The sequence below is a fragment of the Ochotona princeps genome, chromosome 11 (assembly GCF_030435755.1).
Source record: "Ochotona princeps isolate mOchPri1 chromosome 11, mOchPri1.hap1, whole genome shotgun sequence".
NCBI lineage: Eukaryota > Metazoa > Chordata > Mammalia > Lagomorpha > Ochotonidae > Ochotona > Ochotona princeps.
Window position 1 is genome coordinate 43,915,024 of NC_080842.1, and position 23,615 is coordinate 43,938,638.

A 23,615-nucleotide genomic window follows, 5' to 3' on the forward strand; every position below is an offset into this window, starting at 1 on the left:
TCTAGCCCATTCTTTCAAGTATGTGGGAAACACTTCTGTGTTGGGGGCGGGAAGGAATAAAGGCAACTTCTAAGGAAGTTTCCACTTTCTGTACATGATGACTGAGTTATAATAAATTTAATAAAAACAGAACTTGTATATTTCTGCTTTTATTGTTTAACTTTTAAACTTATATGCCATCATGTTTTCCAGGCTGCGAGAAATTGTCTAGTGAATGAGGCGGGAGTTGTCAAAGTGTCGGATTTTGGAATGGCCAGGTATGACTGAGTATGTGTAGCTTTAGGTGATGATTGTGTTGTTTTGTAGAATTAATAAGTGTGAGAATAATCCTCCCTGATGATGCAGATGGGAAATACTGTTAAAAGTTCTGAGAATTTATATGTAATATTATCTAGTAATTTGCTCCACTAGGTGGCAGTATAGCCTGTTAAGCACAGTATTTTGTCTCTGCAAATTAGATTTCCAGAATCTTGTTTTCGCAGAAACTCCTTTTATGGTGATGTTCTTTATTCCTTGAATCTATCTAATGTTAACACAATATTAGAAAAGACCATTAAAAAGTTTAATAAGTTTCAGAAAAGTTCAAAATATTTGAAAAAATAATGGAACTGAAACAAATTTGGGGGCTGGCATTGTGTTGTAGCTGGGTAAGTTATCACCTGCAGTGTGGCAATTCCTGGGTACTGGTTTGAGTCCTGGCTGCTCTACTTCTGATCCAGCTCCATGCTGATGAGCCTGGGAACATAGTGGAAGATGGCCCAAGTGCTTGGGCTCTTGCCACCCATGTGGGACAAGGAAGATACTAATTCTGGCTTCCGCCTGACCTAGCCCTTGTTGTTGAGACCATTTGGGAAGTAAACCAGCAAATGGAAACTCTCTCTTCTTGTCTCTCTTTTTTTTCCTGTGTCACTCTGTGCTTTGGACAAATAAATAAATATTTTAAAAATAATACATTCAGTACAAAAAATTGTAACACACACATATATGAGAGGGCTTCAAGCAGTTCATAAAAAATTCATATTATAGGGCTAGCATGGTGGCTGGCATGGTACATGCAAGCACTACCATCTTACTTGGGTACTGGATCATGTCCCAGCTGCTCCAATTCCCATCCACCTCTCTGCTTGTGACCTGGGAAAGCAGTAGAGGATGGGCCAAGTACTTGAGACCCTGCATCTACATGGGAGACCTGGAAGAAGCTCCAGGCTCCTAGCTTTAGATTAGCTCCAGCTCTTGCAGCCAATTGGGGAATGAACCAGCGATGGAAGATCTTTCTCTGTAAATCTGCCTTTCCAAAGAAAAAAACCTTTTTGGGCTCCGCACGGTAGCCTAGCAGTTAAAGTCGTCACCTTGAGCACCCCGGGATCCCATATGGGCATCGGTTCTAATCCCGGCGGCTCCGCTTCCCATCCAGCTCCCTGCTTGTGGCCTGGGAAGGCAGTCGAGAACAGCCCAGGGCTTTGGGACCCTGCACCCGTGTGGGAGACCTGGAAGAGCTCCCGGCCCTTGGCTTTGAATTGGCCCAGCTCCAGTCATTGTGGCCGCTTGGGGAGTGAATCATCACATGGAAGCTTCCTCTCTGTGTCTCCTCCTCTCTGTATATCCACCTTTCCAATAAAAATAAATAAATCTTTAAAAAAGAACTTGTTAGAAAGAAAATGCATATTATGAAAAGCTTTGCCTAGATATAAAAAGTGACATTTGAATCAAAATAAACTTATCTTTAAATTTTTTAAAATTTTATTTTTATATAATGATTTTATGGTTGATCAGGGTGAGAAGGATCAAGGTTTAGGGAAAATCAGATGAACTTATTGCTTCCAAATTTGCTGTTTCTTCTTGTTCCTGGGGAGGGGGGAGACAAAGAGGAAAACCACACATGACTTTCCACACGTCCCAGGACCCAGGGATGAGGAACCACCACCCCATATCAACCCAGAGACTCAGTGTGTACACATTCCAGGGGTTCTGTCCAAGTGGTGTGGATAGTTCTGAAATGTTGCCGACTTCACCAATCAGAAGATGATGCCACACTCCCAATGTCCATTGGCTCCATTCACTGAGATGTTTTGCTGTCATTGTTTGTTTGGGGTAATTGTCCAGTTTGTTCTGTTCTCCTTCTGCTACAGCACCAAATGTGCTGCCATATTCTCCTTTTACAACAGGGTCTGTGTCCATTGCTCCACCTTTTTCATTAAATAGGACATGTTCTTGCAGGCAAATCCAAGTACCTGGGCCAGGTGTTCCCAAGCATCACTGGATCCCTCTCCCCTAGGGCTGATAAACCCAGCACCCACCTTGCAGGTAGGCCCCAGGCCCAAGACCATGTGACCTGAGCCTCACTGAATGCCCCACCCCTGGGGCTCACGAACCCAGCACTTACCTAGTTGGACCCGGGTCAGGAGACCTAGCCCCGCCATATCCCCAACCCCTGGTGCTCATGAAACCAACACCCACCTAGAAGGCAAGCCCCAGGATCTGGGCCAAGCGACCCATACCCCACTGGTTCCCCTGTCCTCAGGGCTCAGGAACCCATCCCCCACCACACAGGTGGTCCCCAGAACCTGAAACAAGCTACCTGAGCCCTGTCAGATCCCCCATCCCTGAGATTCACGTACCCAGCCCCAGCTGGGCCCAGGCTGACAATTCGCCTCACCTCAGTGTCCGCAGTTTTAGTACGCCATTTGACCTAGTCTAGTCTGCCCCCTATTTCAGTTCCTGCTATTGGGTGTTGCTGCCTATCTCAGCCCAGCCTCATTGCCGTCTCAGTCCTAGTGTGAACTGGCTGGTATTGCGGCCTGATCTGGCTCCTCCTGCCCTGGATCTCAAATCTGCCAGTGGGTGTTATGTACTGGCCCAGTCTGATCTGTCCCCAGACCTGACCCACATGTATGCCAGCAGGTACTGTAACCTGTCATGGTCTAGGCTGCTCCTTGCCTTGCTTCTTGCACTCACCTACAGGGTCTGCGTCCCAACAAAGGAGTTTCCCAAGCTCCTCCATTGAGCCTCCTCCCAGTGGCAGCTCTCACACACACCAGTGGATTATTGGCCCTTCTGGGGGTGGAAGGAGTAGAGTGACATGGTCCAGCTACAGGAACCTGTGCGGGTCAAAAAACCTAACCTCCAGGATTGGGTTGTCCTGGAGGCCCGCTTAGCTTCCCTCCCCCCAGGGAGCCAGCGTGCTCAGCTGTACATACCTGTGCTGGATCAAAATATACTTATCTTTAAAAAATTAGTCATACCAGTGACAGAGAGCTAGAGATCCAGAGAGAGAAAGAGAGGAGAGAAAGAACTAGAGAGTCAGAGTGTTTCCCGTCCATTGATTCATTCTAAATACTTACCATGGCTAGGAGGGCTGAAGCCAGGAGCTGGAAACGCAGTCAGCGTTTCATATATCAGTGCAGGGATCCAATTGTTAGAGCCATCATGGCTGCCTACCAGGATCCACATTAGTAGGCCACTGGAATCAAGAGCCAGAGCAGGGACTGACCCATGATACTCTGTTGTGGGACCTGGGCATCCTAACCAGTATCATAGCCACCAGACCAAACACTTGTCCCTAAAGAATATTTTATTTCATCTCCCATGAAGCATCTTCCCATTTAGTTTGTTCTTTCTCTCCTTCTGGCTCTTCCTATGTTCATCCATTTATATATTAGAAATCAAGTGTCTACTGTCTACAAGGCTTAGTGTTAGGCTGAACCAAGAGAGCAAGACATCTGAGTCCCTGCCCACAGGTACCTTGTGTTCAGGGGAGGGAGGAACATATGGCTTGAGGATAGATTTAAGTGCTAGAGCAGTGCTCTGAAGACAGTGGCCTGGCCATGTACCCCTTACCTGTTATTTTTTTCAAGTTTTAAGTTTTATTTGTTTGCCTTATTTGATTTTGAGACCTGGAGAGAGAAAGAGAGAGATGTATTGTCTATCTACTGGCTAACTCCCCAAATAATTGCAACAGCAAAGATAGGGCCAGACCCAGCCAAGATGTCAAGATCCAGCAACCCAGTCTGGGTCTCTTGCACAGGCCTGAGCCAACGCTTCTCAGAAGCTGGAATAGGGAGGAGAGCTGGAACATGAGCCCAGGCACTCTGATGTGCAATATGAGTGTTCCAATTGTGTACTAACTGCTGAGCCTAATCAATACCTATCCCCTGCCCCCAGACCTGCTTTTGTATTGCCTGTGAACCCAACAATGTGCTCTATATTTTGAAATTATTGAAAAAACAAATATTGTAACACCTGATAATGATCTGAAATTCAAATATCAGTAGCTATCATCTTGCTATGGTATAGCAAGATGCAGCCTCACTCCTTGGTTCACATGTTGACTGCAGGTGCTTTTACCCTGCAAAACTGAGGCTCAGACACTGTGATGGGGGCTGCACAGCCTGGGAAATTAGAACTATTCCTGTGTGTCCCTGTGATGGACAGAGTGTGACTGGCGGAGTGGTCAGGTGTGGCTTGGGGTAGGGCAGCAGCAGCTGGTACCTGCTGAGTGTCTATGGTGAGAAAGCTCTCGCTGAGAGGGATATGTCTGAATGGGGGCAACAAGGCAAGAAGGAGCCAACTAGACGCACTCTGGATTAAAGACTTCTAATGAAAGCAGAAACATGGTTGAAGTTTGCAGTCTGAAACTAGTTTGGCTTTCTCAAGGAACCAGAAGAGGGACAAGGTGATTGGCCCCAGTCAATTCTGGGAACTCTCAGAAAGCCAGGGCTGGGGACCAGCAGTATGACTCAGTTTGCTAATCCTCCCCTTACAATTGCTGGGATCCCATGTGGGTGCCGGTTCTTGTACAGGCTGCTCCTTTTCTGATCCAGTTCCCTGCTTGTGGCCTGGGAAAGCAGTCAAGGATGTCCCAACACCTTGGGACCCTGTACCCACGTGAGCAACCCAGAAAAAGCTCCTGGCTCCTTGCTTTATATCAACTCAGCTCTGGCTGCTGCAGCCATTTGGGCAGTGAACTAGCAGATAGAGGAAGGATCTTTCCCTCTGTCTTTACTTCGCTCTGTAAATCTGCCTTTCCAATAAAAAAAATATATTAAGAATCATAAAAGCCAGGGCCAAGGTTCCCATGCCTGATAGAAATGGAACAAGGACTTTTGATTTTTGAGTATTAATTTGTAGCACTCTTTATTTGCTTTCTATGCTCTTTATCAGACAGGTGGCCTTGTGCTTTCATAAGCTCCCTGTTCACTTATTTGGTTTTTGGAAAAACTGTGCTGTTATCAACTGCTCTGAGATAGTCCACACACTCAGTTCAGACTGGCCTGCATGGACTGGCAGCAGTTTGATCCCAACTGTAGTGGCATTGTCTGTCAGTTGCCTGCTAGCTTGGGGGAGAATCACCATATTGTAGAACACAAGAAATTTGTGCAACTATTTGACTGTTTACCTCCTAACAACTTTTAGAAATTAATTTTACATGCCCTCGTACTACATGCCTGTATTCCTCTTGTAAATGCATGCAGGACTGATGTCTCCCACTTAGCTCCTGTCCTTAAGGATTCTACCAAGGTAACCAATGTTACCAGTTTCTGAGTGTCCTTCCATATGGACACTCTCTTACTGCAGGGGTTTGAGTGTACCCATGTGCATGTGAGGATGTCACATTACATAAACGTATGCACCTCTTGCATATGTCCTTGTACCTTTTTTGCATTTGAATCTTGTCTTATGCTGTAGTTTAAATGGTGCTGGGCTAAAAGTACTTGAATCCGTGGCTGCTTCACACCACTGCCTTTAGAGACACGCTGCTTTAGTTCTTCCACCTCTGGAGCCTTTGGGTTGAATTTTGCTTAAGGAACAGAACTGCTTGCCAAAAAGTTGGCAGACTCTTACTGTATGCTGTCTTGATTGCCTCCAGACAATAAAAAGATGAGCAGGAATAAAAGTGCAGAGAGCAATGAGGTAGTGCATCCAGGTTAGTTGGGAAGGTGGGAATGTTCAGGCCTCTGAGGTCGATCTTTAGCTCCCATTGGATCCTTCCTGGGCTTCAGTCAACTGAGGTTTTGATCGTAAGGGGAGAAAACTGAAAGGACTTGTACAAAATACAGGTGGTGCTTTGGAGGTGTCAATCTGTTATGTGTCTTATGCTAGGTATGTTCTGGATGATCAGTACACAAGTTCTTCTGGCGCTAAATTTCCTGTGAAATGGTGTCCACCCGAAGTGTTTAATTACAGCCGCTTCAGCAGCAAGTCGGATGTCTGGTCCTTTGGTAAGCTCCTGGCCCACGTGTCCTTGGCTCTGCACTGTAGAGGAAGCATGCATGGCATTTGAAAACTACTTCTCCTTTTCCAGGTGTGTTAATGTGGGAGGTGTTCACCGAGGGCAGGATGCCCTTTGAGAAAAACACCAACTATGAAGTGGTAACCATGGTTACCCGTGGCCACCGACTCTACCGGCCCAAGTTGACATCCAAATATATCTATGATGTGATGCTGAGATGTTGGCACGAGGTATGTTTTTTTCCTTTATGTTTTCTTGTTGAATCTCTCAGGCATTTATGGATTGGGCTTGTTAGACGAGTAATGAGCAGTCCGTCTAGGCTAGATGTGGTTGTGCATCTTTGACAGGGGCTGCAAGTTCTAGGTAGGAAGGCCACCCTTTCAACCAAATTCTGGGTAAAGGGGACAATACCATGAAGAAATGGAAAATGCGAACAACTACATTAATTAGTGCAGGCTGTTGCCTGTCTCCCAGGTGGTAATTCTCTCCCACAGTTGTCTGATTCAGGGAATAGGCCTAGAAAAACTGGTCTCCTCCTTTGAGCCTGTGCGATTTAAAGTATCCATTTTTTATTTACTTATTTATGTATATTATTTATCAGGAAGGCAGAGAGAGAAGAGAGATTCCATCTGCTGATTTCCTCCTCAGGTGTCTGCAATAGCCACGGCTGGTTTAGGTTGAAGCCAGGCTCCCCTGAGGGTAGCAGGGATCTGAGCCATTGCCTGCTGCCCCCCAGGGTGTGCCCATCAGGGAGCTGGAATCAGAAGCAGACCTGGGACTTGAACCTAAGCACGTCCATATGCACTAGATGCTTCCCCCAAGGAGTTACTCTGTTCGCAGAGTTTCCTTTTCTAGACCTCAAGATCCCCAGATATCCTCACCCTGTCTGTGGAGACATTGAAATATCACCTCAAGGAAGAGATGAGACACCAAAGCGACTTTAGAAAGACAGCAACATTGGGTTATATGCAGTGTACAATACTGAGTGGATTAGATTTTGTTCTCACAATAGCCTTTTGATGGAAGGTCTTGTGGCACAGGGTGTCAAGCTGTCTCTGGGGGCTGCTCCAATTGCACTGTTCCTGTACAGCTCTCTGTTAATGCACTTGAGTGAGTGATGGCCCCACTGCTCGAGTTCCAGCCATCCACGTGGGAGACCTGGATGGAGGTCTTGGCTCCTGGCTACAGCCTGGCCCAGCCCCAGCTGTTGGCAGCTGCTTAGGGAGTAAACTAGTAGATGGAAGGTCTCCTTCTCCCTCTCTCTCCTGATTCCCCCCTCTCTCTGTAGCTCTGCATTTCAAAGAGGCAAGTAAATAATTCTTCAAAGAAACACACCAGAAAGCTTTTTGAAGTATAGATAGTTTTACTGTGATTTGAAGACTGAGGCATGTGAAGTTGGTGCTGGCAGAGCAGCACCGGCCATCAGACACTCAGGCCAGACTCTCAGTCACTCGCTGGAACACCTCCCAAGAGCAGTGAGTGGCACGGGTAGAGACTTTCTGGGCAGGAAGTGGTACTAGGTGGAGAGAGAACAGAGTAAACAGAGGTAAGGAGGTGGTTATGAAGACAGCATGTGCACGAGGAGCAAGATCGGTGTGATTTAGCAGACAGCGAGCACACTTGAGGGTTTTTGTGGGAAATGAGATTGGGTAACAAGGGGATGGGGGAGGGTCAGGTTACAAAGGGCTCTGGAAGACCTGATCTTGTATGTATTGAGAAGCTCTATTAGGTTCTAGAACCGGGGCATGAAAGCAGTGCCTCTGAGAGGTTAACCTAGCCGTGCACACAGTACTTAGATAGGCAGGGATAGACGTGCTTGGAGGTAGGTGCTTGCTTGTTCTAGTTACAAAGCATTGATTTAAGCAACGAAAAACTTCTGTGGAATGGATTCTGGAACCCACTGTTCTCTTTGACTTTTAATTACAGAAACCGGAAGGAAGGCCTTCTTTTGAAGAGTTGCTGCGCACAATAGATGAACTTGTCGAATGTGAAGAGACTTTTGGAAGATAGCGTTCTTGTGACCCGTGACTCCCGGATTCCAAAGCGTGAGAAGGAAATGGCTCTGGCTGGTTGCCTGAGTGTGCTTACAAAGTGTAAACACCTGAAGCGCGTGCTTCAAGGCCAGCCTTAGCTCTGTGACTGAATCTTCCAGATTATGGAAACACTGCCTTACAGAGGGTGATCACAGCAATCACTTCTCTTCATCCCCCAGTCACTTGAGTGCTGATTGTAGGCCAGGCACTGTGCCCAGGCCACAGGTTTGGCCATCGCAAGCTGGTGTCAGCTATCAGGCCAGGGTGTTTGGGAGGGGGAGTATGTTGGACCCATCTTCCGGCATCTCCTTTCCTCTTTCTTTCCAGAAACATCGGCCCAGGGCCTAGTCTAGAATTGGATCTAGGTGAGTCAGGAACCTACCTACCTTGCAAAGTGCCCATCTTTTGTTATGAAAACATCTGTGTTTTCAAGATTACTATGAAAAATATTTGCATGCTGTATATATTGTAGATATATATAATATATAAAGTTTTATATTTATAAGAAACATGAGTTGTCTTTTGATTGAAACTTCTAATTTGGCATCACAGGAGTTAACTTTCTCAGCTCTAGAGACTATGCCCTACAGTTGTTAATTTCTGTACCCCTAGGGATCAAACATTTTTGAAAAAGTATTCATTTTTATTGGAAAGGCAGATTTATACAGAGAACGAGAGACACAGATAAAGATCTTCCATCTGCTGGTTCACTCCCCAAGTGGCTGCAGTGACCTGAGCTGAGCTGATCTGTAGCCAGGAGCCAGGAGATTCTTCTGGGTCTCTCACACAGGTGCAAGGTCCCAAGGCTTTAGACCATCCTCTACTGCTTTCCCAGGCCACAAGCAGGAATCTGGATGGGAAGGGGAGCAGCCAGGACACAAACTGGTACCCATATAGAATGCTGGTACTTGCAGGCAGAGGATATGCAAGCTGATGTGCCAGCCCCCAGATATTCTTATTGAAGAGGAAAATGTCTCCTTTTGCTAATGCCCTCACATACATGCACGCTTAGCTAGACTTAGGCAGTTTATGTTTGGAGGTACCTGTCCAGCTTTGGCTCTAAGCTGGACCTGAATCTAGGCTCTGTGGTTCTGCCCAAGCTGTCCACGCCTGATTGGAATCAGATGGGCTGTCAGGTGGTGTGAGTCAGTTCCTGTGTTAAGAAGCTGCCGCAGGATGTAGGTGCTGATTGCAGGTGCTGGGTTCTGGAGCACAGTGCTCAGGTGAAGCTGGTCACAGAAGGGCCCAGCAAATGCTACAACTGTGGTCTGGAGTCCTGGAGGAGCCCAAGGGAGACGGGCAGTGACATTCCTAGATGCCTCCCAGTCGTTTTTTGGGAGGCCTGGGCGGACTTGGGTGCCAAGAGCAGGGAATGTAGAAAAGCTTTGCCATAGGCCCTGCTATGCAGTTTGATGGTGTGGGTTTCTCACCCTCATAGCCTCCAACTGAGGTGCCAGCTCCAGTGGAGCCTTGTTTATCTTCCGAAGCTGCAGGGAACACAGACCTGTCCCTGTCACCAGTAGGAGACCACCGATGGCCTCACCCGGTACTCTTGGTGAGGTAGGGGGAGTGGTTGGAAAGCTGTGGCCAACCTGGGGTCTTTCTTTGGGAGCCCCATCCCCTGTGGGGGCTGCTTGGGTGAACACCTAGGCCTGCTGGGAGCTGCATCCCGTCTCTGACCCCTGCAGGAGCTTTTTTCTTCACCATGGCCTGTCTGGAGTCCGTGTGCCGGGAAGTCGTGTGCTGAAGGTAATGTGCATTCTTTCTGTAGTGGTAAGAAGTATTTGTCCTGTCTTGTCACAGCTTGCCGCTTTTGCCCTCCCCTGCCTGACATCACAGAGACAGGGACACCTTCTCACTGGCTTGTACGTTGTTTCAGGGGCTGGTCCCAGGGTCCTTTGCTGTGACTGTGGCACTCTTCTGCCACCGTCCAGTCCCTGCCCCCTCCCATCACCTTTCCATCCTTCCCCTACCCCGTGGGAAGAACTAGCTGGTGTTGGTGAGAGGAAGGGGAGGGTCAAGTCTGTACCCTAACAGTCTCATTTACCTCTGAGGAGGACCCAAAAGTGGCCACATTTGGCAACCTTTGGGAAGGTTTTCTTCAAAAATATTGAAGAAAATCTTTCTATATGAGAGCATATGGAAGGCAAAAGGTGAAGTAAAACCGAGAGGTATCCTCTCCGAATGCGAAAGCAGGAGCAGTGTGGTGATGGTGGGTCCCTGTGAAGTTGTTCCCTTAGCAAGTTTTTGGTTCTGGTTTCCATGGAGATGCAATGGCAGTCCCCAGTGCAGGCTGGGGTGTGACTGGGGTTGTCACCCTGTGTGATAGTGGATTGTACCCCACCCTTAAGTCAGAGCCCTGGAGTCTCTCCTCCTGAGCGAGCAGGCAGAATATTCTGCATTTGATGTTCCCAGACCTGTAAGTCTGTTCCCCCCACTCTCCGGGGCCTTGGGCAAGTCCCTAATCCTTTCGGTTCCCTTTATTTCATTCTCTGTCCAGAGGGAACAGTTTAACTTGGTGATCTTTAAGATATTCCTCTTACCAAGATTCTGTGTTGTCTTGCCAGTGTTTGCTGGCATCTGTCACATTTGGGCATGAGGAGCTTAGAGTAGCCAGGGGAGGATGTGGGTGCACTTTCAAGGTCGGCCATTCGTTGTCATTCACACACTCCTCTGAGGTTTTTAGAACAGGAAAATAGGTGGGGCTAACTGCGCCTGTGAGAAAGGTCGTGGGTGAACTATGATTTCACTTCAAAGATGTGCTTTTGTGAGTGGAGCTTGGCTGAGGACCTGAAGGCTGGTTTGTTTACTCCGGCGGAGCTGCAGCCATGATTCTGTCCACCTGTGAGTACCATGGGCTCCATCCTTTCCTGCACGGCTGGTATTGGGCACTTCTCGAATACCGGAAGTTTTTTTTCTTCGTAAGGCATAGAGCTTGTGAAATTGTGAAGATGATTTCTCCAGATATTGCGACACGGCTGTGTTTCTTATTTAAAAACCTATTGTGCTCATGTAATTATGGGCACTGTTCGGCATGGAGAGCATGGGTGACCACTAAGTAAACTCGGGGCACTTAAATTTGTACCAGGTGTTCCCAAAGGTAGTGGAACTGGAATTAAATGATGTTAATTTTGGTGCAGTGTTTGACAGTTAATGCATTTTTAAAAATAAAATGCATTTCTCATAGGCTTTCTGAAGACCACTGATAACATGCATTTTGAAAAAAAAATTTTTTTTGCAGGAATATATGTATCTTTTGATTCCATTTTCCACAAACTGGAGTTTTCTCAGATATTTGTGTAACAACACACACTTATGCGTGTTGATTGTTGTTAAAATACTTCATAGGAACAACTCAGGACTGAAAACCAGTTCTCATTCTGGATTTGCTACCACTTTGGTGGATTACTGGTGGCAACTTTTTTGTCATGTTCCTGAAAAATAGGGACTCTTTTTGTCCACCTGTCAACAACATATCACAACCAATGGAAAAAATGGCAGGTGCTTCATAAACCTCGCTTTGGTACTGCTGCTGAAGATTATTGGGGTAACTTGTGCAGTTTTTGGATGTGTTCCTTAGAGTTAGTTCTGTGATCCTAAGGCCTAGGAGGGCCTTGTTATTGTATAAATAGTTTTAAAATAAGAAAAGTGTTAGTTTTGGTTTTAAGTTTGGAGGCCGGTGGAACCAAGCTTCAACAAACTTCAGTCAGATCAAAGCAGCCAAGGCCAGGCAGCCCAGGTTTTGCATTTCCGAATGTTGAGTGGCGTCAGGAAAGACTGATTGTAATGCTTAAGTGATGTCTGTTTAAGACCAGTCACTTCTAATCCAACGCTTGTCACTATAATTTGTTGAACAAATAAATCATGTAACGTAGCAGTTTTGATCCACTCAGATAAAAAGGCTACCTGTTGTCAAACATGCGGGCCAAGCAGATCAAAGCCGAGAAAGCTAAAAAGCAGCAGCCTGTGTGTCCCCGTCTCCCTGGTGGCCAAAGCTGACAGTGACACAGTAAGAACTATGAAATATTAAAAGCTGCCAGGGCATCTGTTCTTCATCCCTCCCTCCCAACCCCTGAGATCAGAGCTAGAGAAAATGCTGTCCATTATAACAGGAAGGATTCTGTTGTACATGACATAAATAGTTGTGAGAGTTGAGGCAAGGGTTGGGTGGCCCAAGGGAAAAAAACAAGTCTGTTGCTGGGGTGTTTTGAGGATTGCTGTCTTTGAAACGGAAGGAAGATAATAGTCTTGGTGAGGTCGCTGTGTCCCTCCCAGCTTCTGATCATTTGATTTGATGGTGAGAATCACCTGTTTTTATTATTTTTTTTTCCTACCCTACAATTGCAGCCAGACAAGGCTTCATTGTCTCCCGGGTAAAAACAGCGGATTGCTTATTGCTGACCAGGAGACAGCCAAGAGATGCCTGGAGGTGTGTTTCTGTTTATCAAAAAAAAGAAAGGCTCGGTTGTGCTTGCTGGAGTAATTCATGAAATACATTTGCTGTAGGGAAGGGTTCTCCCAGATGTTTGGCTGGGTGGAATGCGCGGGGGTAGGAGGCTTGGCTCTTACCAAATCAGGGAAGGTTCGGGGGGGCGGGGAGGAAGAGTGCTGCTCTGTGACGTTCTGTCTGGGAAAATGAGCAGTCAGTGTTTCCTCCAGCCCACTGCTGCCTTGCTGTGAGATCAGCCTTATGAGGACAAGTGCCATGTGGAGTAACTGAGCGTTGAAAATTTCACCTCTAAGCCTGCCCAGTTTTTTTTTTTTTTTCCCCTTTTGGTCTATTTTTTTTTTCTGTCTTTCTTCCCTATGAAGAGACAAAAGATAACGGGTGGTGGTGTGGCCTCAGCATCCCCAGAGCCTACCTAAGCACTAATGACATAGATTTCTGGGCCTCCCTCCATCCTTTGACCTGGGGATGAAGAAGGATCCTGGCTCACATGCCTTTCCTCTCTGTTTTCAAAGCGCTCTCATCCTTCTTGTGTCTCATTACATCAGCTCAGGTGTTCGTGCCTTGCCAGTCCTCCCCTTGAGTATAAAGTGGACCAAGCTCCTTGTAAACTACCATGGGAGAAGTAAAGACCTCGAGGCTAGGCCACAAAAGGTGCCGCTGGTCTTCTGTCTCTGATTGCTGCTGCTCCACTGTAAGCATGAGGGACCAATGCACAGACTTGGGTACCTGGAGCCAAGGTAGCCCTTAGGGAAAGAGTCCTCAGCTCCAGTCCAGCTCAGCTTGAGGACAACTTGATGTGAGACCTTGAATAAGAGCCTTGTAGCTGAACCATAACTCCTGGCCCCCAGACCCATAGAAGCTGTTCAAAAATTAACTCATTAGATCTAGGGATAATTGGTTCCCAACCAGAGATAACTTCAGCTATTCTTTTGTACTCTTTGAAAAAGATTTATTTAGTCATTTGTCTGAAAGGCAGACTTACAGGGGCAGGTGTTGTGGCATAGCATGTGAGTAAAGCTCCTGCCTGCAATGTCAGCATCCTGTAAGGGTGCCAATTTATGTCCTGGCTGCTCCACTTCTGATCCAGTTCCCTGCTGATTGCCTGAGAAAGCAGTAGAGGATGGTCTAAGAGCTTGGGCACCTGCTGCTCATATGTAAGACCCAGTTGAAGCTCCTGGCTTCAGCCTGACCCAGCACTGTAGCATCTGGGAAATGAATTGGTGGATGGAAGATTTCTCTCTCTCCCCCTCCCTCTCTCTCTCCTTCCCCTTTCTCTCTGTAACTCTTTGAAAATAAAGAAATGAAAAAAAAAATTTATTTTAAATGCAGAGTTACAGAGAAAGAGGGAGAGAGAAAAAAAGATCTTTCATCCACTGGCAGGGCCCAAGCAGCTGGACCACCTTCTGCTGCTTTCAGGTATATTAGTGGAGTTCTGGCATTCATATGGGATGCCAGTGTCATAGGTGGTGTCTTAACCCACCACATCACCATGCCAGTCTCTCTGCAGCCACTTGAGGAAATTTCCTTTGTGAAGTTTCCTTGCCATCTCGTGTGCTGCCCTGCAGGTCCTGTTGCTCCTCTGGGGACCCACCCCCCAGGGCCACCTGTGTTCCCTGCCCACCATGGGTCAGTGCCAGCCGCCCCAGCAGGTCTTGTGGCTGAGCACTTCTTCACGCCACACAGATGTCTTGAGTGTGGTGCCTGTGAACTTGTCAGGAACTTGGAGCTCACAGACTGCAGAGTTCTAGGAAACACTGCTCTGAGACGCGCAGGTGGGAGAGGATGTGCCAAGTCCAGCTCACATGAGCTCATTACTGGGAAGAGATCGACTTCTGGCAAAGGGTTTTGGGGTGGTAGAAGGGTGCTTGGTGACCTGGCTGAAGCAGGGAAACACCTGAGCCAGCTGCAAGGAGACCTGGCTGCCACGCCCTGTGGCACCCTGACTCCCAGGAGCTGGGGGCTACCTCCCAGAAGTCCCTTCCAGCCTGGACAGGCCAAACCCCGTGGTTGTCAGTAGCTGGGTCTTGCTTTCTCATGGTTCCTCATGAGTCTACTGCAGTCACTCTCCCCACACTCAGATCTCCCAGATTACATATTTTTAAAAAGGGTCTTCATAGACCCTTAAAGAAGGGATCTTTCGGTGGTTATTTATGGTGGAGTAAAGAGAACATCTAAATTTTTTGGCAAATTAGAAAATAAAAGACCTCTTATGGCAACCTGCCTGGCTCAGCCATGATCTTCTCCAGGCATTTGTCCACCATCACTGTAGGTTTTCAAGGGCTGCAGGTTCTGGACACCAGAGGCCCTTGTCTCCCCAGGGCAGCCTCCAGCACAGGTGCTGGGTGGCAAGCCCAGGCCTTGGCTCAAGGCAGCTCTTGAATGGAGCTGACTTCGAGGTATGTTTTGAAAGAAAAATCCTAGCCATCTGCCAGTTACTCTAATCAGCTAATTTAGTAGGAATGAATTTCACCCGGTCCACTGATTGAAAATGAAACTCCAACATCGGAAATGGCAGGGGATCAACTTGAGGTGATGCTGACGTAAACTTCGAGACATTAGAGGTAGGGGGCAGGGATTAGTAGTGGCTTTGCTTCCAGGCAGCCCTGCACCCCTGACTTTGCTTCTCAGATGCTTGGTTGAGCTGCCAGGCCACCTAAGAAGTAGTGCCCCCTGATGGAAGCCCGTAGAAGAGCTCATTGACACGGTTTTCTCAGGAAAGAACCTGGGGACCAAATAAGAGGTTCAACTACTTAGCCCAGGAGAGCTGAGCCAGTTTTTGTAAAGGTCTCGGGGATTACTCTTGCATGCTATGCACTTCTGGCTTAAAGATATTTGCTGAGGAATAAGGAGAAAATGAAAAGAACGGTGCCAGTGTTAAGTGAAGTACTCTCTGTGTTAATCCACAGCCCTGAACTGTTTCCTTCTCCGTGTACTCTTCCAGTGGGCAAATAGTCCCTGCCCATCTCTGGGGACATTTCAGTCTCTCTGGAGAAGGCCTTTGCCAGACATGAATTTCAGCTTAAAATCTCAGTTGTCTAAAAGCACACCAGCTTTCATCATAGAATGCATGTACAGTGAGCCCCATGTCCCCACCTGGAAGACGTATTGTACTGCCCACTCACAAGGAGCATGGAGTTAATGTTCACCAGTGCCAGCCTTGGCAGTACTGCAATCTGTAATTTCACAGGGGCCAGTATTGGAAAGGCGCGCCAAGCAAAGAGGCAGGAGGGCACAGTTTGGTTTTCATCATTTGCCTTTTATTTACTCAACAATTTGTACTGGCACAGCCATCTGTGAGCAGCTGTGCTGTGCTGGAAGGATGGAACCCTAGTCAGGGCAGATTTGGCCTCCTTGCTCACGGTTGCTTTGGTCTTTTGGGGAAATAGCATAAAGCCCTGTTGCAACTAAAGCTGAGGCAGAGCAGGCCTAAAGTGTCTTTGCTGCTGAATCAGGGATGACAGCTACTTTTTAAAATATGTGTTTGTTGATTTGCAGGGCAATGTATCTACTTTTCTCCATTTCTCTCTCTGTCTCTCTCTCACACACGTATCTTCCATCCACCGGTTTATTCCCCAAATGCCTATAACAGCCAAGACTAGGCCAGGCTTAAGCCAAGAACCAGAAACTCCTCCTAGGTCTTCTACATGGGTGGCAGAGACCCAGGTATTTGGGCCATCACCTGCTGCCTCCCAGGCACATTCACAGGAAACTGGATATTTTTTTCATACAATGCATTTTTTTTTATTGTATTGTTGACAATCTTTACATAGTTAATTACGGTGAAAAAAGGTTCAGGGGCTATAGGGAAGTGGATAAGACTATTATGTCCATTTTTCCTTCATGTATCTGAGGTAAAGGGGGATATTGAGGGAGAAGCCCCACCCAGTTTCCCGCCCACCCCAAGTCCCTGATGTGGGGCATGCTCCGAGATACTTGCTCAAGTGGTTTTAATAGTTCTCCAGTTATGAATCACTGCCAAGGAAACTGGATTTGGAAGCAGGGAGTAGCAAGGACTTCAGCTCCCCTGATTGCATGCAGGTGTCTCATGCAATAGCAGCTTAATCCACTGTATCACAACCTCTACCCCCCAGGAAACGGTCCTTTTTGAAAAGATTTCCTCGTAAGTTATAGGCAGCAGGAAAGAGCAAAGAAAAGGAAAGGAGTGTTCCTGGGGCTGTTGTCTGCCATACTGCTATGTAGCTGTGCATGCAGTGAACAGGGGAAGGCCTTTTGCTGGTGCCTAAGTATTCCTGCTAGATGGCTGATAGCAGCAAGTTCTCTTTCAAAGTTCCATGTGTTTAAACTGAAGAAGTTATAATGTTTAATCTTAGGGGTCTGTATGACTGAACTGAGGTATTTAGTGAAACATGATGCTGGATGTTTTGATGATGGTGTTTCATTTTGTTTGTTTTAGGTGTGGATAAGATTTAAATAGGGAGCCTTGAGGAAGGCAGCTTACTCTTCCTTATGTGGGTTGAAGGCCTTGGCAGATCTATATCTTCCCTCCACTGAACAGGAGGGATCAGCCAGTGACCTGCCTTGTCACGCCACCTATTCCCTGAATCTCTAGACTGCTGCTGGCCTATCCCATCCAATTTTGACTTCCCCAGCCTACACAACCTTTGAGTCAGCTTTTCGCAACCAACCTGTTCCTAACTCATACACAGTTGTGTTTATGAATATGTAAATGCCACTGTCCAGTTTGTTTAGCATTGTGCCAGTAATGCGCACTCTAATGAGATGAAGTGTCAGAGCCTCTCCTGAGAGCTGTTTGAATCGTGGGCTGGAGAATGCCCATTGAAGCCCTGGATGGAGGGAACATGTGCTTTTGTATCAGCTACAGCAGCTAAGACTAGGTTCCGAAGAGAGGATCTGAGGAGCCCAGCATGAGCTTTGGCTGACTCTGCCTTCTTCCTGTTGTCTTCAGAGGAAGAACCACACCTGCTTCTCTGTTTAACTTTGTGTCTTGTGAGTACCCAATGAATGCTTGCTGAGGGACTTCTAAGGGAACTAGCTGAGGCCAAAGGTGGGGAAGTCAGCGCATCGCTGCTGTGTGTCAGTCCCTTCGCCTTGCCTGTCTGATTGGACCATGTTATCCACAAGGGTAGTATCATTGTTGGGCCCCCATGAACTCTGAGCCAAACTCTCTGGCTCAGATTCTGATGTCAGCTGCTTTTCTGCTACGTGACTGTGCACATGATTGACCCTCTCAGTTATTCCATTGCAATGTTGTGGGCCTATCTCCATGCTAGTGTGGTGAATGAGTAAGAGCTTAGTACTGAGCAGGATGCCCCATTACCTGATAGGATGAGGGATCAGCAGAGGGGTCACAGAAGGCATTACTGTGACACTGACTGGCATTCAAGAACCATACTCGGGGCTAGAATGTGTAAGGCATACGTGGACCAATGCCCTGACACTCTGACCCCATTGGACGGTTTAGAAGGGCCGGTGGAGTCTATGCAGGAGGCATGACAGTCTATAGGACGCTCTGGGCTGACCAGAGCAACCTCTGGCATAGTTAACACTGGCTGGCAACAGGCCTGGTTGGAGAGCGTGGTGGAGGCCTTGGCTGCGTGGAGCCTACCACTAAGGGGCACAGGAACTGGAGGGAGGCTGAGTTCTGGTCGGGTCACAGTTGTAATCCCTTGGCACAAATATCAATTCGGCTTTGACGCACCATGCCGGATTAGACCACAGCACAGTTTGGTGCTCTGGAGGACCAGGATAGACGTTGGACGGGCTCGGCTAGGCCTCAACCCCATCTGAGCCATGTATGAGATATGCGTGGGTATGGACGAGCCGTGGCTGGGCTGAAACTCTCAACAGCAGGAACCAGAATGGATTGAAGAGCGGAGCTGGCCGAAGGACCTGCTGGAATGCGTGAAGCCCGACACCATGAAGGAGTCGGAGGGAGGAACCTGAACAGATCCTCTGACAGGACACTGACTCTACAAATAAACGCAAGAAGCATGGAGGTAAATAACCCAGAAGAGGCTTTGGAATGTGACCCACTGGAATACACTTGGCTCGGGTTGGGGCAGACCAGGCTGAGTCAGTTCACGTCATCCACTGGCAAGCCCAAGTGCTGAAACTGTGTGGGGGCCTGGCCGTGTTTGGTTGCGAAAAAAAAAAAAAACAAAAAAAAAACAGTACAAAACACAAAATGCCAAGGTGAAATGGCCTGTGCTAGCAGGGAATGCAACACCCGACCAGCACTCCTCCCACTGGTTTAGGTGAGGGACGAGAGTGTGATGGGCAGAGCCGGGGAGAGATGCGATACTCATTGGTTCCAATAGAGGTCGGGGCTCAGAAGAGAACCAACCCAGGGGTTAAGACCATCAGCTGATCGGAGTGATGGACGGTGGCGGGCACTGTGCTTACTAGTAGTACATGTAGGAGCCTGGACTGGGAATGCCTCAAAGTTTTTTTTTAGGGGGATTCCCCTGAACAAAATGGAGGAATCAAAGCATTAATCAAAAAAAAGATGGAAAATGGAGTAGATGAATCAACCACCTCAGCTTTATGCTTGCAGCGGAAAACTGGACAAGGGGAAACCCTAAGACGGACTATGTCAATCAGTGGACTCTGCACCAGCCTCATCATACCTGGACTGTTGCTGATGATATGTTGGTGCTTCTAATTGATCGAGGTGACGCTCTGCTGGCTCTGCCTACAAACCTGAGAGGGCCTCCCTAAGAGGCGGTTGAACTTGAACTGGACAAGTGGGATGCTGGACTCTGTATGGTGTAAACTTTTAATTAGGGAATCTCAACGGAACTTGAGCTGTGGTTATGCATCAAGGTGAAGGAATTCATGATGGGGGAAGGGTTTGGGGTGAAGGGGGGGGAATCCCAGTACCTATGAAATTGTGTCATGTAATGCAATGTAATTAATGAATAAATGAATATTTAAAAAAAAAAAAAAAAAAAAAAGAGCTTAGTACTGGCAGTGCCTGGTGCGGAAAGGACTACTGTGTTTTGAATATGGTTTGTCTTCTCTAAAGCTGATGTGGCGGTTTATTGCCATTATCAGGTATTCACAGATGGAATCCAGAGGTGATGAGTGCCCTACTGTCAGAAATGGTTTAATCCATTCACACAATTCCCAGGTTCATGGACCATCTCCAGAGGAGATGCCTACCTTTTGCCATGTGATGCTTGGACCTGATGTAGGACTCTTCCAAAGTGAAGGACATCTCAGAGGCAACCACTTGACCTTGAACCAGAACCATGAATCAAAATAAACCTCCTTTCTGTATTACTTACCTTGGCTGTGGTACTGTGTTACTGGCTGAAGAAAACAGACAAAGCCAGGGTTCTGTTGGGAGAGGTTGTGTTGTCTACACTTTCCAGATGTGACACTTGAGTAGCTGTGTAGAGTCAAACTACTGCTACAAGAAAATGAAGCAGTGTGTGCTCTACAAAACACTTGCTCAGCATCATTGCATCCTAATACTGAAAAAAATTAGAGTACCATAAAGGTTTTTAAAGATTTATTTTTACTGAAAAGGCAGATCAGATTTACAGAGAGAAGGAGACAGAAAGAAAAAAATCTTCTATCTGCTGGTTCATTCCCCCAAATGGCCACAATGGCCAGAGGTGAACTGGTTCAAAGCCAGAAGTCAAGAAACTTCTCTAGGTGCAGGTACAGGGTCCCAAGACCTTGGGCCATCTTCTTCTGCTTTCCCAGGCCATAAGCAGGGAGCTGGATGGGAAGTGGAACAGCTTGGACGTGAACCGGCACCTGTATGGGAGCCTAGGCATGCAATGTGAGGATTTAGTTATTGAGCCATAGTGCTGAGCCTCTAAAGAGTTTTTAATATGTGCCATTTCATTTAGTATTTCAGTTTAATGTTTAAGTTTGCAAAGTTTCTTTTCTTTTTTTTTTTAATATTTAGTTCTGCAACAGAAGATTAGATTTACAGCGTATCATAAATGCTATCTAAAGCCCCAGGGTTTAGTCTTTTAGATTCTACCTAGATAAAAGGTCATGGTCAACCTCGCTTTCTCTGTGGCCAACATCAGGCTATGAGAGAGCCCAGGTCCAATGTAATGGTTCGAGTATTGGTGAGATCTTATTTAACAGCTATTTATTGAGTTTTTGCTCCCTATGGGAGAGACAAAGTTAAGATTCCTGATGTTGAACATCTGACAAGGTAGTAAGTACTCCAGGGGACATTTGTCAGTGCCGGAAAACATTCTGGTTTTCACAGATGGAGAAGGTGGTGGTGGTGAGGGTGTTAGTTGGGAAGGGCAATGTGTTGTTGCTGGCATTAGTGCTTAGAGGTAAGGCGTGCTGCTAAACAGCCTGCAATACAAAGGCTCCCAGCTGACCACCATTTCCTGTGGTTTGGCTTGTGACCAAATTTTTCTTTGTACCTGTTGAGAATCCCTACTAGGTAGATAATGAAAACCTATCCCCTCTCCTTTCAAAGACTTTCATAACCATCTAACCCAATGTCCCACTCTAATTGTGCTCTGCCTCCTGTTGTACCTGTTCTGTTCCTAAGCACAGTTTGCATATTCTCATTAAGGCTGAATTAAGACTGGTGGGTGTTCTGAGCAAGCTTAGAATTTGGTGCTCCTTCAGATCCATTCACCCATTTGACAGTTATAGAGTCTGTATTATGTATTAAGAGTTTTCTAGCCTTTGAACAAAATATGCAAAAAAACTTTGTGCATTCTAGTGGGAGAGACAATTTGAAAATAAAAGGTATATAAATGGTGCAATATGTCAGAAGGTGGAGAATTCCAGTAAGGAAGGAAGCAGGAAAATCAGGAGAAAGAAAGGAGGGAAGGAGAGAGGGAGAACAGAGTAGGAATCTTCAACTTGGGGAGTGAACGTGGTGGTCATAATTCATCATAGGATGCCTTGTTTTGAAGCTGAGATTTGAGCAATAACTTAGAAGATTTGGAGAAGCGAAGAATACAGATCTCTGGCTTGAAGGATATAAGGCTCTAGAAGCAGCCCGGAGGGAAGCAAGCATGCATTCCCTGGTTAAAGGGAGGGTAGGATGTGAGGCACTAGGAAATCAGATCATCCAGGGTGCACAGGCCTTTGGGAGAAATTTGCCTACCACTCTGGGAGGAGGAGCTGTTGTGGGCTTACAGACAAGGAGTAACATGATGTGCCTTGGGCTTTGAATGAGTTACTCTGACTGCTATGTGGAGGTAAACCCCAGTTAGGAGTGCTGGGTAGTGTCAGGAAGAAGTTGGGAATTTACTGACTTAAGCTGGATGAAATGATGGTGGCTTAGTCATGGCAGGAACAGAGGAGGTAGGGGACAAATGTACCTTCTTACTATCATATAGTCACCATAATTATCCCCCTCCAGAATGTTTTTAAAACTTTCTAAATGGAAATTTGTGTCTTTATCTTTTTAAAGGCATAGTTAGCTTTTTTGACAGATTGGCTTGGGGTGTGAGAGAAAAAGAGGAGCATGGATGACTTCAAGGTTATTGGCCTGAGCAATTGGGAAGAAGGGATTGCTTTTGACATGATAAGCAAGTGTGGTAGAGCAAGTTTGGGAAGGGGGAGAGGAGTTCAGGTTTCATGTCATGTTCACTTGAGATATCTGTAAGCGAGCCAGGGGAAGAATTTAAGAATACATTTGGGTATGTAAGTCTGGAGTTCATTACAAATGGACCTGATGCATACATTAGGGTACCATCAGCTGATGGATGGCATGTAAGTCACAGGAGGAAATGAGATCTTCTGAGAAGTCCATGAGACAGGGCGAAGAAGAAACCAAGAAGTTTTAGGGGTGGGTGAACTAATGTCAAGAGGTCAGGGAACAGCAAAGGAAACTGAGAAGCAGCAAAACTAAAGGGAAATGATATCTGAGAGGTCAGGTGGGATGAGGACATTGACTGGCGGATTCAGTGGTGGATTGCTGCCAACCCTGATGAAAGGTTTTAGAAGTCCTGGGGACAAAAGCTTAACTGCAATGAGCTAAGACAGCAATAGAAAGAGAGAAATTAGAGGCAGCAAATAGACCACTCATCTCTGGATTTCATAGGAAATGGGGCAGAGCTGATGGAGGAAATAAGATCGTGAGTCATCTGATTTTGTTTTTAATGACTGAAGCAATAGCATATTTGTATAGGGCTGAGAATGATCTAGTAAAGAGGGGGAGAGATAATGATAGATTAGAGGGAGGGAATGTTTTAAATTTTTGAATGTGAATACTCCCAAGAGGAGTTGCACACAATTTACCACAATCTGAGCATTAATCGGACTGTCTCTAAGTCACTAGTGTTCCTTACTTTGGATTTTGTGTTTGCTGGCTTGGAGAGACATAGATCTATATGGGGCTCTGAAACAACACTGCAGTCAATTGGTAAGAATGTAAATGAGACCCTCTCCTACCAAGATAGGCAGAACCCTCAAGTGTTAGTATACCCTCACTCCCAGGAGTGCATTTCCCCTCCCCCTTCCCCTATTTGCTTCTATCAACACCACCAAACTCAACAGATGGAAAGTGACAGAAGCAGCTGAAATCCAAAAGCTGAATCACCATGTAGTTTCTAGGGTTCAGTAGTTTTTCCGTTCATTATGCGTGGATATAGATTTGGCAGACCAACTTCTCTGAGGGGCAGGGAGCTCATGTATTTGGTGACTGTGCTGTCTTTTCTCCATCCTCCCCCACCCTAGAGAGATGACCTGCAGGGATCAGCTATGGTAGCCAGCTTCCAGCATGGCCCAGTGATGGGTTTTCCTTTATCCTGTGCTCTGTCTTGGGCTTGGGTGGGTGAGGACTGCAGGAATAAGTTCACTGTGCTGCTTCTATGCCCGCTGCCTCCTGGTCAGATTACTTTCACAAGCAATCTTAAAAGGAGGTTGTAGTGAGGTTGCCTTGAGCTGTGCCTCTCAACCTCAGATTATAGCTTTTCTCTTACTG

The 23,615-nt window shown here is 46.7% G+C and overlaps 2 protein-coding genes across 3 annotated transcripts in view; both read left to right on the forward strand.

The window, feature by feature from the left end:
• Positions 1-8,773, forward strand: part of TEC (tec protein tyrosine kinase) — a 105,597-nt gene extending 96,824 nt beyond the window's left edge. For both annotated transcript variants that reach the window (XM_004579115.2, XM_058670133.1), the window contains exons 15-18: positions 193-257; positions 6,100-6,218; positions 6,302-6,459; positions 8,156-8,773. In XM_004579115.2, the coding sequence (XP_004579172.1) occupies positions 193-257; positions 6,100-6,218; positions 6,302-6,459; positions 8,156-8,239 (426 nt within the window). In that variant the 3' untranslated portion in view covers positions 8,240-8,773. The remainder of the gene's footprint in view (positions 1-192; positions 258-6,099; positions 6,219-6,301; positions 6,460-8,155) is intronic.
• Positions 8,774-10,656: 1,883 nt separating this feature from the next.
• The window catches only part of TXK (TXK tyrosine kinase), a 55,999-nt gene continuing 43,040 nt past the window's right edge, over positions 10,657-23,615 (forward strand). Inside the window, exon 1 of the mRNA XM_058670138.1 lies at positions 10,657-11,106. Within this exon, the coding sequence (XP_058526121.1) occupies positions 11,091-11,106 (16 nt within the window). The 5' untranslated portion in view covers positions 10,657-11,090. The remainder of the gene's footprint in view (positions 11,107-23,615) is intronic.